The sequence below is a fragment of the Zea mays genome, chromosome 9, assembly GCF_902167145.1.
Source record: "Zea mays cultivar B73 chromosome 9, Zm-B73-REFERENCE-NAM-5.0, whole genome shotgun sequence".
NCBI classification, from domain to species: Eukaryota; Viridiplantae; Streptophyta; class Magnoliopsida; order Poales; family Poaceae; genus Zea; species Zea mays.
The window spans coordinates 9,660,363-9,675,018 of record NC_050104.1 but is presented as its reverse complement, the minus strand read 5'-3'; the positions used below and the strand labels follow the sequence as shown (position 1 = coordinate 9,675,018).

The 14,656-nt window shown below is 43.0% G+C and overlaps 2 protein-coding genes across 2 annotated transcripts; one reads left to right on the top strand and one right to left on the bottom strand.

Annotated features, from left to right (window-relative positions):
• Positions 1-395: 395 nt before the first annotated feature.
• Positions 396-9,467, top strand: LOC100283466 (RNA methyltransferase). Its single transcript, NM_001156367.2, has 10 exons — positions 396-802; positions 887-1,093; positions 1,179-1,245; positions 2,345-2,403; positions 2,811-2,889; positions 3,348-3,466; positions 3,560-3,639; positions 8,323-8,392; positions 8,653-8,730; positions 8,820-9,467. The coding sequence occupies exons 1-10, from the start codon at positions 530-532 to the stop codon at positions 8,883-8,885; spliced, it is 1,098 nt and encodes a 365-aa protein (NP_001149839.2). The 5' UTR covers positions 396-529; the 3' UTR covers positions 8,886-9,467.
• An 853-nt stretch (positions 9,468-10,320) lies between these two features.
• Positions 10,321-12,617, bottom strand: LOC100281443 (GTP binding protein). Its single transcript, NM_001154361.2, has one exon. It carries the CDS (start codon positions 12,325-12,327, stop codon positions 10,684-10,686), a length of 1,644 nt encoding a protein of 547 aa, NP_001147833.1. The 5' UTR covers positions 12,328-12,617; the 3' UTR covers positions 10,321-10,683.
• Positions 12,618-14,656: the final 2,039 nt, after the last annotated feature.

The following is a 14,656-nucleotide window of genomic DNA, read 5'->3' as shown; positions in this document are numbered from 1 at the left end:
ACTCCAAGAGGCTCTCTATATTTTTTTTCTAATCTATATAAATATTTTTTAAAAAATATCCTCCAACAACTTATTTAAATGTCTATCTAAATATAGTCATTTTCTATTTTGAGTTTCTCACTAGCCAAATATAGAAATCGTGAAATGCTCCCTAGAGCGAAATCATGATATAGAAAGGCTGTTGGTGTTTAAAAATATATAGAAAATGATTTTTATGTAAATTACTCTCTAAATTATTATTTAGAAAGCGAAAATAAAAAAGACTCTTGGAGATGATATTAGCCTTAGGAATCTAATAAAATCACTTCACGGGAGAATTAAGGAGTAGAACTGAACGATTAGTGAGCTGAGCTCTTCTAAACTCGACCACTAGGGACACATTTTCGGTGCCAAGGAGCTCCGAAACTCCCAATCGGCCCACCAAAAGAATACGCCTCCCATAACAGTCCAAAACTCCCGATCGGCCCAAAATTCCCAATCCAAGCATCCATTCCTGAATTCCTCCCTGGCCAGCGGCGCCGCCACCGCCATGAACCGCGTTCACAGCGAGGCTGCCGCTGCTGCGAAGGAGCAGCGCAAGAACGACAAGAGGGAGAAGAGGAAGAAGCACAAGGATGCCAAGGAGGATGACTGCGGCGCCTCGATGGCCGAGGAAGAAGCACCCAAAGAGAAGAAGCAGAAGCAGAAGCAGAGGAAGGATAAGGACGAGCGGGAGGAGAAGAAAAAGCTGAAGCCGACGGTTAGCATAGCCGTTGCCGGCTCCATCATTGACAACGCCCAGTCCCTCGAGCTCGCCACCCTCGTCCGTACCCCATTCCTCGTTGTTGCACTAGTCCTTGCTTATCTTGCAGCACGAAGCCTTACAAGAGCATCTCTTCTGTTTCAGCTGGCTGGTCAGATCGCTCGCGCCGCCACCGTCTTTCGCATAGACGAGGTCGTCGTCTTTGACAGTACTCCCGCGGCGGAGAACGGCAGCGCCGGTGATGGTGAAGAGAGCGGCGCGCGGTTCCTTGTTCGGATTTTGGAGTATCTGGAAACTCCACAGTACCTCCGCCGCCGCCTCTTTCCGATGCACAAGAACCTGAAGTTTGTGGTGAGATGCCAAGCAATGTGGTTTCCTTCGACGTTTGATGATTTCTCTAGGTGCTAATCGTGCTGTGCTATGTCCTGCTATGCAGGGACTGCTTCCACCGCTCGATGCACCACACCATGTGCGCAAGCACGAATGGTCCGAGTTTCGTGAAGGTGATATCTCTTCCGGTGCCCCTGCTATTGATTCCAAATTCTTAGCTCACAATTTGAATTAGGACTTCATCTCTGTTGAAAAGGGTACTTAAGTAAATAAGTAGTTAAATATAACTTGTACCATGGAGCTAATCTAGGAATCCTGTTCCTTCCCATAGTTCAAGCACAATACATGCTAAACATCTGGAATGTGACACTAATGTGCATTTATAAATTAGAATATGGCCATTTAAGGCTCTTTTGCTAATCAAGCTTGCACGTATTCCTTTTCAATTTCAATTGTTACTCAATTACCTTTGCTCTCACATCTGGAAGGGCTGAACGAACTTGGTTAATATAGTATACAATACGGTAAAGACAAAGGGCTGTTCCCCTTTGTAGGTGTTGAATTGCTACTGCTTGTTCAGAGGGGACATTTGAAAATTTGATTACAAATCTAGCATGAAGTTTGTACCACAATAGTTAAAAATTATTCTTCAAATATTATAAACTTTGATTCTTGGCTTACGTGAAATACCTTATAATCTGGATCGGATGGATTAATGATCAGTGATTAGCGAAAATAAACAAATATTAATAATATATGGTGAGGTGATATGTAGTTCAAAACACAGTTAGGTGGAGAAGTGCAAGACAATTTGGTTAGTACACCAATTAACACTCAGTTCCTGGGAAAATTCAAAATGTAATTCTCAAACTCTACCTATGTGGCCTTTGATGTTCACTCTGTACCGGGAGTAAGAAACTGAGAAATTTATGATACATGTTAAATCAAATGGAAGTTTTGTTGCTATCCACACCAAGCACTTTTTTTTTAATTGTAGCTTGTTTGGAGGATGAATTTCAAATGGCCTTACAAGTTACAACATAGTGCATATTGCATTTTTAAGGATTTTCTCATGATGATTTGATGCCCGAACTAGAAGTCATTGCACCCAATTTTGTTTTTTACATTGCACTAGGCATCTCTGCTGGCATGCTGGATCTGTACTACTTGTTTAAATCATTTTCAGCTTGCTCATGTTGAATAATTGTCTGTTCCACATATTTTGATATTTCTGACCCAACAAAATGCTTACATGTTACTGAATCTTGACAGGTGTAACATTGGAAAGTGATCCCTCAAAGGGGACTCTTGTTGATGTCGGATTAAGTAAGGTATTATGGTACTTCTAGTGTCCTTTTCTTATTCTGTGCCACTTGTCTGGGCCTCTGGGGAAAGATGTTTACTGAGTTGGAAGATATGTTGAAAGACTTGGAAAGCCTATCAAAAATTACAATCTATGGGAGTATCTAGATGGGCACAACTTTATAAAGATCTTAAATATGATTTTGCTTATGGTAATTGACTTTTTTCCCCTGCAAATAAGGCTTTTTAAGGTAGACACTGAAGCTAGGAAAAATAAATCCTTAGATTTGACAGACCTTAATTTATCATTTGCAGATAAAAAAACATTTTGCAATGTATATTGTCTGATTTGCACTTAATGGTTTCATATATAGAACAAATCACCATTACCATGCAAACAATGTGGCACTGATTCTAGTTTATCATGATTCTGCAGAATGTTCTGGTTGAACAAAAACTAGAACCAGGCAAAAGAGTTACTGTAGCCATGGGAACAAACCGTGACCTAACGACAGGTAAACCATTTATTTCAAGGATTACAAAATATGATTTTGTTGATACTTCTTTATCTATAACTATTCCAATGTATGACGAATTTTTACATGTCTTGACTCTTGAGTAATCTAGATAATCCTCATTATGACTATTCCTATTTTTCTAAGCATTTATATTTGGTAGATCAACAGTTCAACACTTCTATTATTAGAACAATTTTTAAATGATATATATTCATCACCAGTTCATGATATTTGTTGGATTGTTGCTTCTTCAACTTTTGGCCCCTCATTTCAATTTTTCTTAATGTATTCTTCTGATGTGTTTTCTCTTGTCCATTCAATTTCGAAACCAAATTATATTGCCTATTTTTGTGAAGTATCTCTCTCTATGTCCTCATTCTAGAACAGTATTAACTTTAACCGTATACTGTTTTGTTTTGTCATGTTGCTTTAACTTAATTTGTACTTGCATCTAGCTTGCATAAGGAAAGTCGTCCCCCCTTCGACACCCAGGGAACAGATGGGATCTTATTGGGGCTACAAAGTCCGTTATACTTCAAATTTAAGTGGTGTTTTAAAAAATTCCCCATTCAAGGTACTGTTTTCACATCTCAATATGGTATTCAGAAAAAAAAGTGTTATGGGCCTTATGACTACTCACATCCACCTTCCTATTTACTATCTCTAGGAAGAATATGACCACATCATTGGCACCTCAGAGCATGGACAAATAGTTAATTCTTCCGAGCTTACCTTACCTACTTTTAGGTATGCCATCTGCTGTTCTTATGGACCACCTTGAGAAACCAATTTGGATTTTGCACCATTTTTATCAATTGAATGTGTAAAAATTCTTACTAATTTGCTTAGGATGCTTCCTATTTATTTGAGTACACTAAACTGTACATTTCAACAAATAGTCAAATAGCGGTGGAAGTGTTTTATGCGCTAACCTGTGCTAATGCTTGCTAAGAAGTAAGAAAGTAGCTGCTAACTTACCTTTGTGTTAAATTATCGTGAATAGACAAACATTTAACCAAGGAATTTGTACCTTTACTTAACTATTGAACTGATAGTCTGATACTTTTTAGTGAAATTCTTTCTATGGTAATGATTGGCTAGTAGTGTGTTATTGCCATATTCCAAGGCTGAGGATTGTAACCACATCAACATCAACATAGCTTTTAGTCCCAAACAAGTTGGGGTAGGCTAGACTTGAAACCCAAGTCGAAGTCACTAAAAAGAGAAAGAGAGAAAGGGAGGGGAAAACTTTTGAGAGAACTAAAAGGGAAAAGGCCTAATCACGGTTCGGGCACGTGGATAGCTTCTTTCCAATCACTTCTATCCAAACACAACTCCTTAGGGATATTCCATTCATTCAAGTTCCTTTTGATTGCCTCCTCCCATGTTAAGTTTGGCCGCCCTCTACCTCTCCACATTAATGACCCGTCTTATGATGCCTCTGTGCACTGGTGCCTCTGGGGGTCTTCGGTGGACATGCCCAAACCATCTCAACCGGTATTGAATAAACTTTTCTTCAATTGACGCTACTCCTAGTAGATCGTGTAAGTCATTGTTTCTCACTAGGTTTAATCTTGTGTGCCCACATATCCAACGCAACATACACATCTCTGCGACACTCAGTTGTTGGATATGACATCTCTTAGTAGACCAACACTCAGCCTCATATAACATAGCAGGCCTAACTGCCATCCTGTAGAACTTGCCTTTCAGCTTATGTGGCACTCTCTTGTCACATAGGACTCCCGATGTTTGACCCTATTTCATCCACCCCGCTTTGATCCTATGGCTAACATCTTCATCAATATCACCATCTCTCTATAGCATCGATCCCAAAAAATGGTGTGTACTTCTTGGGTACTACATGGACTCCCAAGCTTACATCTCCATCATCACTAATTGTAGTACCAAAGTCACATCTCATATACTCGGTTTTGGTCCTGGTCTGACGTCATAACTCTAGCTTTCTATTTACTCCTTCACTCCCGGCTTTCATCTACTAGAACTACATCGTCAACAAAAAGCATACACCACGGGATATCTCCTTGTATATTTCTCGTGACCTCATCTATCACTAAGGCAAATAGATAAGGGCTCAAAGCCAAACCTTGATGTAGTCCTATGTTAATCGGGAAAGCATTCGTATTACCATCAGTTGTTCGGACGCTAGTCACAACCTTGTCATACATGTCCTTGCTGAGCGTAACATACTTTGTTGGGACTTTATGCTTGTCCAATGCCCACCACATGAGATTCCTATGTATTTTATCATAGGCTTTTTCCAAGTCGATAAAAACCATGTGCAAGTCCTTCTGCTCCTTATACCGCTCCTTGACTTGTCTTATTAAGAAAATTGCTTCCATGGTTGACCTTTCGGGCATGAATCCAATTTGGTTCATGGTGATATGCGTCATTCCTCTCAGGCGATGCTCAATAACTCTCTCCCATAGCTTCATAGCTTCAATAACTCTATAGTTGGTACAACCAAGTCAATATCTTCCTTGTTCTTGAAGATTGGTACTAATGTACTCCTTCTCAACTCATCAGACATCTTGTTTGATAGAAAAATATGATTGAACAACTTGTTTAGCCAAACTATACCAATATCCCCAAGTCATTTCCACACCTTTATTGAGACCATCCGAGCTCATCGCCTTGCCCCCTTTCATCCTCTTTAAAGCTTCTTTGATCTTTGACTCTTGGATCCTGCGTACAAAGCATCTATTTAAATCATCGGAGTCATCCAACTGGGTGTCCATAGTCTCATTCTCACCATTGAAAAGATTGTCAAAATACCTCTGCCACCTTTGTTTGATGTCTTGTCCTTTCACCAAGAGCTGATCCATCTCATCCTTAATGCATTTAACTTGGTTGAGGTCCCTCGTCTCCCTTTCCCGAATCCTAGCCATCTTATAAACATCCTTCTCCCCTTCCTTTGTACTTAGTCTTCGATAAAGATCATCAAGGCTCGACCCTTCGCCTCACTCACAACTCGCTTTGCAGTCTTCTTTACCACCTTATACCTTTGTATGTTGACTGTGCTCCTGCCATAGAACAAGCTCCTGTAACATTCTTTCTTCTCCTTTATTACCTTTTGAACGTCTTCAGTCCACCACCAAGTATCTTTAGGTTCACCTCTGCCCTCTTTGGTCACTCCAAACACCTCTAACGCCACCTTCCTAATACATGTTGCCATCTTCACCCACATGTTGTTTGCATCTTTTTCTTCGGACCAAGCGTCCTCCACAAAAACTATTTCCTTAAAAACTTCGGATCCCCCCTTTGAGTTTCCACCACCTCGTCCTCGCAAATTTGGCTTGTTTATCCCTATGGGTACAGATCCGAAAACGGAAGTCAGCCACCACAAGATTATGTTGGGGCACAACACTCTCTCCAGGTATCACCTTACAATCCAAACATGCTTGTTTATCTTCTCACCTTGTGAGAACGAAGTCGATCTAGCTCGAACGATGGCCATTGCTAAAAGTCACCAAATGAGAATCTCTCTTTCTGAAAAAAGTGTTGGCTATCACTAGGCCGTAGGCTATAGCAAAGTCCAAAATATCATCTCCTTGATTCCTACTACCGTATTCGAAACCTCCATGAGCCAGCTCAACCTGCATTTGTTGAACCTACATGACCATTGAGATATCCTCCTATGAAAAGCTTCTAATTGGTGGGTACTGCTCTAATCAAGCCATCTAAGTCTTTTTAGAACTTTCTCTTCTCGCTCTCACTAACACCACCTGAGGGGCATATGCACTTATAACCATACTAGGTGAGTACCCGTGCGTTGCAACGGGAACATATAATACCATGATAACTTATATACAAAATGTGTCTTATATTGTTATAAGAAAATATTTCATAATCCATTTGTGATCCTAGCCATACATAAATTTTGTTATTTTAATTTAGTTATTTCACTACTACATTGCAACCATCAGTATCATGCAGACTTCGATATATGTCATGATTTGCATGGTCTCATCATTAGAGAGCATGTGCCACACCTGCCGGTAGAAGTTTCTTCGTACATCGTTAGTTATCAGGCACGCACCACCATACACGCTTGCTTAAACAAAAAATGCAAGTGTGTGTTTGCGAAGAGAATTAAAGGCAGGCCAGCACAAAAGCTACCCCGACGATGGCGAGTGGTCATTGTTGTCGGTCCTCCTCTGCTCATTTTTGGCGCCGAGATGACGCCACAATCCTTGATATAGTAGTCGTTGAACGCGCGTGACATGGTGAGTACCGATGACTCTTGGCTGGACTGCCAAATGAAGTGCACCCCGGGCTCATCAGCGAGGTAGTACACCTGGTCGTTGCACCACCGGATGTGCTATTCCTCTACATACATCTTGTTTGAGGACACTCACACAACAACAACAATAGCCGTCATCCCAGCGCACAAGAATTCATGGGCGGTCAGTAGCGACTTACGTGGCAGGTTGGGCTTCAGGTGGATGATGAGCTGGACGGCGTGATGGCGCCGTCGTCGGTTGCGGTGCCCAGAACAACCCGAGAGTCGTCGGCATTGGTGATGACCATGAGGTCCCCATGTTTGACGATGGACAGCGCGGTGCAGCCGCTCTGGACCGCGTCCAAGCGGCGGCTGCACCGGAGCTTGCCGTACACAGCGGCGCATGGGCCACGTAGGACTGCTTCCAGAGGTCGAACTGGCAGTCGCCAAGTTTCTTCTCGTCGTCGATGAGCGACGCCAACGCGAGCGCCTCGTGCTAGTGGTGTTTGTTCGGGGTTTCCAAGTAAGAAACATGGATTCATCTTTAGTATTGGTTTATGAAAATGACTTATAAGTCAGATCCATGGAAAAATATTACGGAGAATAAATGTCACACGTGCAAAAAAAAGAATTTAAGTTGAAAACATTATTCAAACAAAAGAAATTGCATGCAAGGCTCTTCTTTAAATACTACTCCCTCAATCCAAAAATATAATTTAATAATCTCGATGATACTTATCTACTACTACACATTGTGCAAGGGTAGCAGGTGGGCTTCGGGAGAGATATAGTATATGTTTTTATTATAATAGATGTAGACATAAACACACATGTCGTGTAGTGGTAGCTACGAGCACATTTACTTGAGGGGTCGCGGGTTCGAATCCCCTTGGGGCCTGTTTTTTTAATATAATTTTAGCTAGGCGTGAGATGTACGTGGGAATGGGAATGAGTTTTGTGGGGAGGGGAGAATGAGAAAGGAAACAGGGAATGATGACCGAACGTGAGAGAATGGATTGTGCGGGGAGGGGGGAATGAGAATGGCAGAATACGGAATGACAACCTACCCCTTATTGCCGTAATAAGTAGTAGAGATTTGTAATTTGTATGCTTTACGAATGACCCTTGCCATGTATATTAGCCACCATTTTGAGTCTATCCTGTCACTTATGAAGCTTCATGAACAGGCACCTACTGATTGCATTTGGTGGACTTGCTGGTTTGGAAGAAAGCATTGAAGAAGATACAAACTTGAAGGTATGGCTGTTCTTTCCGTTATCATACTTCACATTTTTTTGTGAACCCTGATTACTTGAATGGAATTTAGTAGTTATGAAAGCATTTGTGGTCTATGGTCAAATTGAGAGTACTTGAAATGTCAACATTTCATGAGAACCTGGGCTAATTTGTTAGACGAAACATTCAGCTTGTGTTCGTGATGACTGATGACTCTTTCACTTCATTAATTATTGTACTATTACTGCTGTTGGTGCTGAAGTCACTTATTTCTATAACAGGGTAAACGTGCAGATGATGTATTCACATCTTATTTCAATACATGCCCCAACCAAGGGAGCAGAACAATAAGAACAGAGGTATCCGCCTACTATAAGTTTTAAAAAGTTCTATTGTTATGACATCTGTTCATATGCTAACAGAAGTAGCAATTTTTCTTTCTTTCTAGGAGGCACTTCTCATTTCCCTTCAATACTTCCAAGATCCCATTAGGCGAGCGGAACAGAAATTGTAGAAGGGAATACAGAAAACTGCAAATCTAGCCATGGCCAACAAGTTCCAGTTGTAATAGTGGAGTTTTCTCACTGAGTATCTTGACCCTTCATGTATGCGTTGGTGTCATTGGAGCCAAGAGGTTGTGAGCCATCGAGGACATTTTGACACAACCATTTCAGTTTAGAAAATTTGATGCGGAGCTGACTTCAGTGGAAGAGTGTTAGCTTGCCATTTCAGTGTATCCAATTGTTGTCCACTGTAGTCTATATCGGTGTTTCATACCTTTGACCCTGTACTAGAACGACACGGAGGATCACTGTTAACACCAGAGCGTCATGCATGCTTTGATAAAGTTTTTCTTGTGCCTTCAATAATTTGATATAGGAATTGGTAGTCAATGACGCAATGCCATTGATTTGGAGTCAATATTGCACATTTTGTCTGTTTGGTTATCCGCCGTCTTGTCTTAGGCCATTGTGTGTTGACTCTGTCTAAATTTATGTTTAGTTGTCTGCACGCCGATGCAGACCACATAAGATATTGTTCGGTTATTTCTATCTATATGGATTGGATGGAATTAGAAAAAATATAATTTTTTTGACTTGTTTGAGATTTAAACTTATTTAATCTCACCCAATCCACATGGATTGAAAGCAAAACTCCACATGGATTGAAAGCAAAACAAACAAGCCCTAAATAGATGCAAGGTCATTTACTAGTATCCGTATGTCGCGTCCGCAGGCAGCTATCCAATCAGGCGGAATGTGATTGATGATCACCATTAGGTCATGTTGGGAGTAACGTATTGTTTTTCAGATAACAGCTAGCTTTCGGCTTGTATCGGCTACGGCCTGCTTGTCTGATATGCTTTGCATTTCAAAAGCACAAGTAGCAATTTCTCAGCAAGTTACATTGTAAATCTCACCGAGTTTAAAGTTTCAACAAAGATGAAAATACACAATCACATATTCACATAAACCACAAGCACAAGACATAAGATCCTATCATCAGTAAACATGTCATTCTGATGATCAAATTCAGAAACAAGATTATTACAAGGCATCACCCATTTCTTCAGACCGAATGATACTTCTCATGTCAGTTAACTGTTCACAGCTGTTGCAAGACTGAACCTCAGAGTTCAGAACTTCAGATACAAGTATATAGCCAATAAAACATTGTGACTGTAGCTATGGCCGCAGTACCTGCTGCGTGTACGCTGAACTTGTGCGATAGAAATCTTTAGCTACCTCCATCGATCATCCTCGGATTGCAAGTGTTGTAGCTATTGCCGCAGTAGTTGCAGCGTGTACGCCGAGCTTAGGGTTCATTTCAGGAATAGTTTCATCAGATTTGTTTTTTTGAAAAAAAAAGCGTTTGCCAAAAGGGGCAGATTGAAAAGAATCAAGTGTTCTCCAGTTAACCTCTAAGCTGCAGTATCAAAATGACAGTAATTTGGGCAATGTAAGCTGCAGTATGAAATGACAGTGAATGGAGAATTAGGGGTAAACTGCAAGAAATGATCTGTTCCAGAAACAGCAATGACCGAAGGCTTGTTCTTCTGCCAAGAGGAACATTTAGTTTGGTTTGCTTTTATTATTTTGATTGCACCATACATTTTCTCATGAGTAAATAGAAGTAGCAGGAGCTACATGAGTACATCACGTTGTCATGCAAAGACTTCAGCCGATATCCAATGTTTGTTTTTGTGATCTGATATACACATTGCTTTCTCCCATTGCTGGAGCTACTGGTATGCCCAAACATTGTGACTGTAATGCTCCAGGTGCTACATTGTTTTTATGAACAAAACTTCTTTAACCACGAAAAGGTGTTTTCCTTATCGCGTCCAACTTCAAAGCCACCTCTTGTGCCAAACTTATTCTCCCACCTTGAACAAGAGCTTCCTTCAAATTACTGAAAAGCTGACCAGGTGGCCTAATTCCTTTGTCCAGCATCTCCTGAAAATATACACAAGCCTCTTCGAGCCGGTTCTCGAAGCATAACCCATTGATCAATGCCGAAAACATATGCATACATGGGAGGACACCTTTCTCCCCCATTTGCTTCCACACCTTTAATGCCATATCAACTCGTCCGTTACTACAGAACATGCCAACCATCATTGTATATGTATTGAGCTGAGGCTCACAGCCGTCGATTCCCATCCTCTGGAATATATTATAAGCCTCCTCAAATTTCTGTGATTTTATCAGATAATGAAGAATCACATCATAAGTACGGGAATTTGGGCCAACTTTACACTTCCTCATCTCATCAACCATCTTGAAAGCATGCTGAAACTTCGAGGCTCTGCAGTAAGCTCCAACTACCGCATTGCAAGTAGGCACCTCCATGGGGAACCCACTTTTCTTGTAATGCTCAAAGTACTTCAAAGCTTCATCAAGCCTCTCCTCCGAGCCAAGGCCATTGATAAGCATGCAGTAGACATGAGGACTTGGCATGCAACCACTTGCTTCCATCTCGTAGAACACCTTGATGGCCTCATCACATTTGCCAGACTTGCAGAAGGCGCTAATCAGCATCCCGTAGGCAACAACATCAGGCCTGATGCCAGCATCAATCATTTCTTGGTACATTGTTTTCACCATCAACAGATCTTTCTCATGGCCCCAACCTTCCATGAGGACAGTGTAGGTTTTCAAATCAGGTACAAACTTACCCTTCCTCTTCATCTCCTTATAGATGGCTTGCGCCTTCTTCACTTGTTTGGATTTGCTTAGCGTGTCAATCAGCCAGTTGTAATCTGATAACTCAGTTTTAAGCCCAAAAATGCTCATCTTCTCGAATGTCTCAACAGCCTCTTTGACCTTTCTAGCCCGAGCGTACCTTCGGACTATGAGCTTGAATGTGTCCTTAGATAGCAAGCCCCGGCACCGCATGGTCTCCACCAAGCTCCACACCAGCCTGAACTGCTTGATCTTTCCCAGCGCCTCAATCAGGTTGTGGAAGCCCTCAGCCGTGTAACTGAAGCCCTCCTGCCTCTCTGCCCAGCGGAAGAAGGCAAGTGCTAACATCCCAGCATTGCTCAAGTTCTTGAGCACTTCAGCTACCAGCTCTGGGGACACGGCCACCCCAAGCGCATCAAGTGTCGACGCGATCTTTGGTTCTGGCTGCGTGGATACAATACGACACACCATCTTAGCAGCCTCTGACATGCCCACAGGCGGGCCATCCCCAAAGGCGTCACCCGGTGTGACTGTGAATCGCAGTGGCTCTGCACTAGCGCGCTCATCCGTGGACTGCCGAGCCACGGTACAAAACTGTGAAACGTGTGTTCGGCCGAGCACCTGGCAGGCATGGCCAAACAGCGCGTGGCTTGGCAGTTTCGGTGGAGGCATTCCGTTGAACAGCCCTTGTGCGTCCGTGGCGAGCCCGCAGGGACCACTCCTCATGGAGGAGTTGAGCAGGGTGTAGACTGGGCGGGCAAGGCGATGCATCGAATCGTGGTTCTGATAGGAGGGTTTGAGGGACAAGTGATTTTGCAGTGACGTGGAAACTCTTCGGTAGAAGCAAGGTGGTCAGGGAAGTAAACTGAAAGGAGTCAGAAATACATTTCTGCCATGCGCGGGCTGAGGCGGGGGTGCGCCTTGCCGGCGCGGGCTGAGGCGAGGGCGCACCTGGCCGGAGCGGGCAGGGGCGGGAGTGCGCCTTGCCGACGCGGGCTGAGGCGAGGGCGCACCTGGCTGGCGCGGGCAGGCGCTGGGGGCGCGGCGGTGTGGGCGGGAGTGACGGCGTGACGCGGTGAGGGCGAGTTAGCCAACTAGCGGCTTAGCGCAGCGGGTTGGGTTGGCAGCCGATTCTTGCTGGGCCACAGCAGGCCAAATTCTGGGCACGTGGCTGGGCTGGCTGGGCCGGGCCGGGCCTCCGCCACTGCTTTCAAGATGGTTGATGAGACGAGGAAGTGTAAAATCGGTTCAAATTCCTGTACCGATGCTGTGATTCTTTAGTATCCTGTAAGATCGCAGAAAGAGGATGGGAGAATTAGTTTGGCACAAGAGGCGGCTTTGAAGTTGGAAGTGACAAGGAAAACAACTCTTCGTGGTTAAGAAATCCTTTTGTTGTTCATAAGAACAATGTAGCACCTGGAGAATTACAGTCACAGTGTCTCGGATACCAGTAGCTCCAGCCGAATTTTTTGTTTTTAACCCTTTTTTGACAAAAATTTACAAATAGACCCCCAGAAAACTTAAATGCATTTTTGGACCTGATACTCGGCGCCATAGGCTATGGCGCCGAGGTAACACAGCTCGGCGCCATAGCCTATGGCGCCGAGCTGTGACGTGGCACTAACGGCTCCTGCGGCTAGGGCTGACGTGGCGTCGACGCGGCGCCGTAGCTCGGCGCCACAGATCTTGGCGCCGAGCTACGGAGGCCTATAAAACGGCCGCGCTGCTGGCCGAGTAGACCACATCTCCCCTCAATTCAAAACTTCGTCAAAAGTTGTTGTATTCAAAGTTTCGAGTTGCAACACTTCGTAGACCAAGGTATGGTGTCTCACTGATTCATTTTGTATATTGGGTTGTAATTTTTCGATTATTAGTTTCCAATGTTGCTTATAAAATATAGAGTATCGTTAATATGATGAGTACATTTGATTTGATAGTTTGTGTAAACCGATTATAAAGTCTATTAGGTACAAGTGTTAATTATAATAGTTTCTTAGATGAAAGACATGTACCGGGAGGCGTTGTGGCAGAAGAGAGGTCGTCCTCGGGAGTTATATCCGGACGTATCTAGTAAGGATGCTCCTGTTCCTCCTGAACTTCCTGTGCCTAACTATGACTGTGGCAGACTGGCTTGGGTATGTTAATCGAAACATCCAGACACGGCTGCTCGCTGCTTCTACCTTTTTGGCGGTTTTAACGTACGTAGCTTATGACTTGTGACTTAATATTGTCCGATTTTTTGTTTACTAGATGTGCAATAATGCTTCGTTCCATTATTTTAGGAGCACCTGAGGTGTTTCTTTTTCCAGTGGATTGACGGTCCTGATAAATTTGACTCTCGATACCTTCTTTTCGCTAATTGGTTGTGTGGAAGGACTAGTCATGAGCGTTTTAAGCGTTGGGTATCTCCTTCCCCGAATCCTCCACCAATGACGGATGCGGAGAAGGAGGTAGCAACAGAAAGAAAAATGGACTCGCCGCCACGATGCGATTGTGAAGATCGTGCTATCATCGACGAAGACACTGCGAAGCACTTCGTGTGTCCGGACATTGATTATGTGAGCCCATCGATGCGTTAAATGTATAAACTTGTTATTTTTTTACAATAAATTACTAATTTATTCTCCTGCATCCATACGGGTGGCGTAAGTGTCATTTCAGAGAGTGGTTGTATGGTCCTTTGTCCCATTGGCCAGAGGCAGAGGTAAAGGAATCGAAAAGAAAAAAATGAGTGGGCGGAAGAGTTGAAGTTTGATCCAGTACTTTGCAAATGTGGTATTGAAGCTAAGTATGGATTAGTTCCTTCCGAGCTTGGTGTTGGATATTTTTGTGGACATATGTTAGATTATGATGAGGTTGATATTTATTTATTGTTTTGCACCAGCTGTAATGTTAGACCCGTACTTACTATTTTTTTTGTAGGAGACCAGAAAATGCAGTTTGGAGAGTTACGACGGCAAAGGAGAGGTGATGCGCACAATAAAGTCCAAGAGACTAATGAGACAGAAGATGCGTTGTGGATCTCAGCACGTCGATTCATACATTAATGATCGCATACGCGACATGCGTAGGTACGCGAAATCTGCCCATTTTGACAGCC

Bases quoted from the DNA above. Each gene is read 5' to 3' on its own strand.
- LOC100283466 (NM_001156367.2), top strand. From the start codon at position 530: ATGAACCGCGTTCACAGCGAGGCTGCCGCTGCTGCGAAGGAGCAGCGC. The intron at 1,094-1,178 runs GTGAGATGCCAA...CCTGCTATGCAG, and splicing joins ACAAGAACCTGAAGTTTGTG to GGACTGCTTCCACCGCTCGA. The intron at 3,640-8,322 runs GTATGCCATCTG...CTTCATGAACAG, and splicing joins CTTACCTTACCTACTTTTAG to GCACCTACTGATTGCATTTG.
- LOC100281443 (NM_001154361.2), bottom strand. From the start codon at position 12,327: ATGCATCGCCTTGCCCGCCCAGTCTACACCCTGCTCAACTCCTCCATG.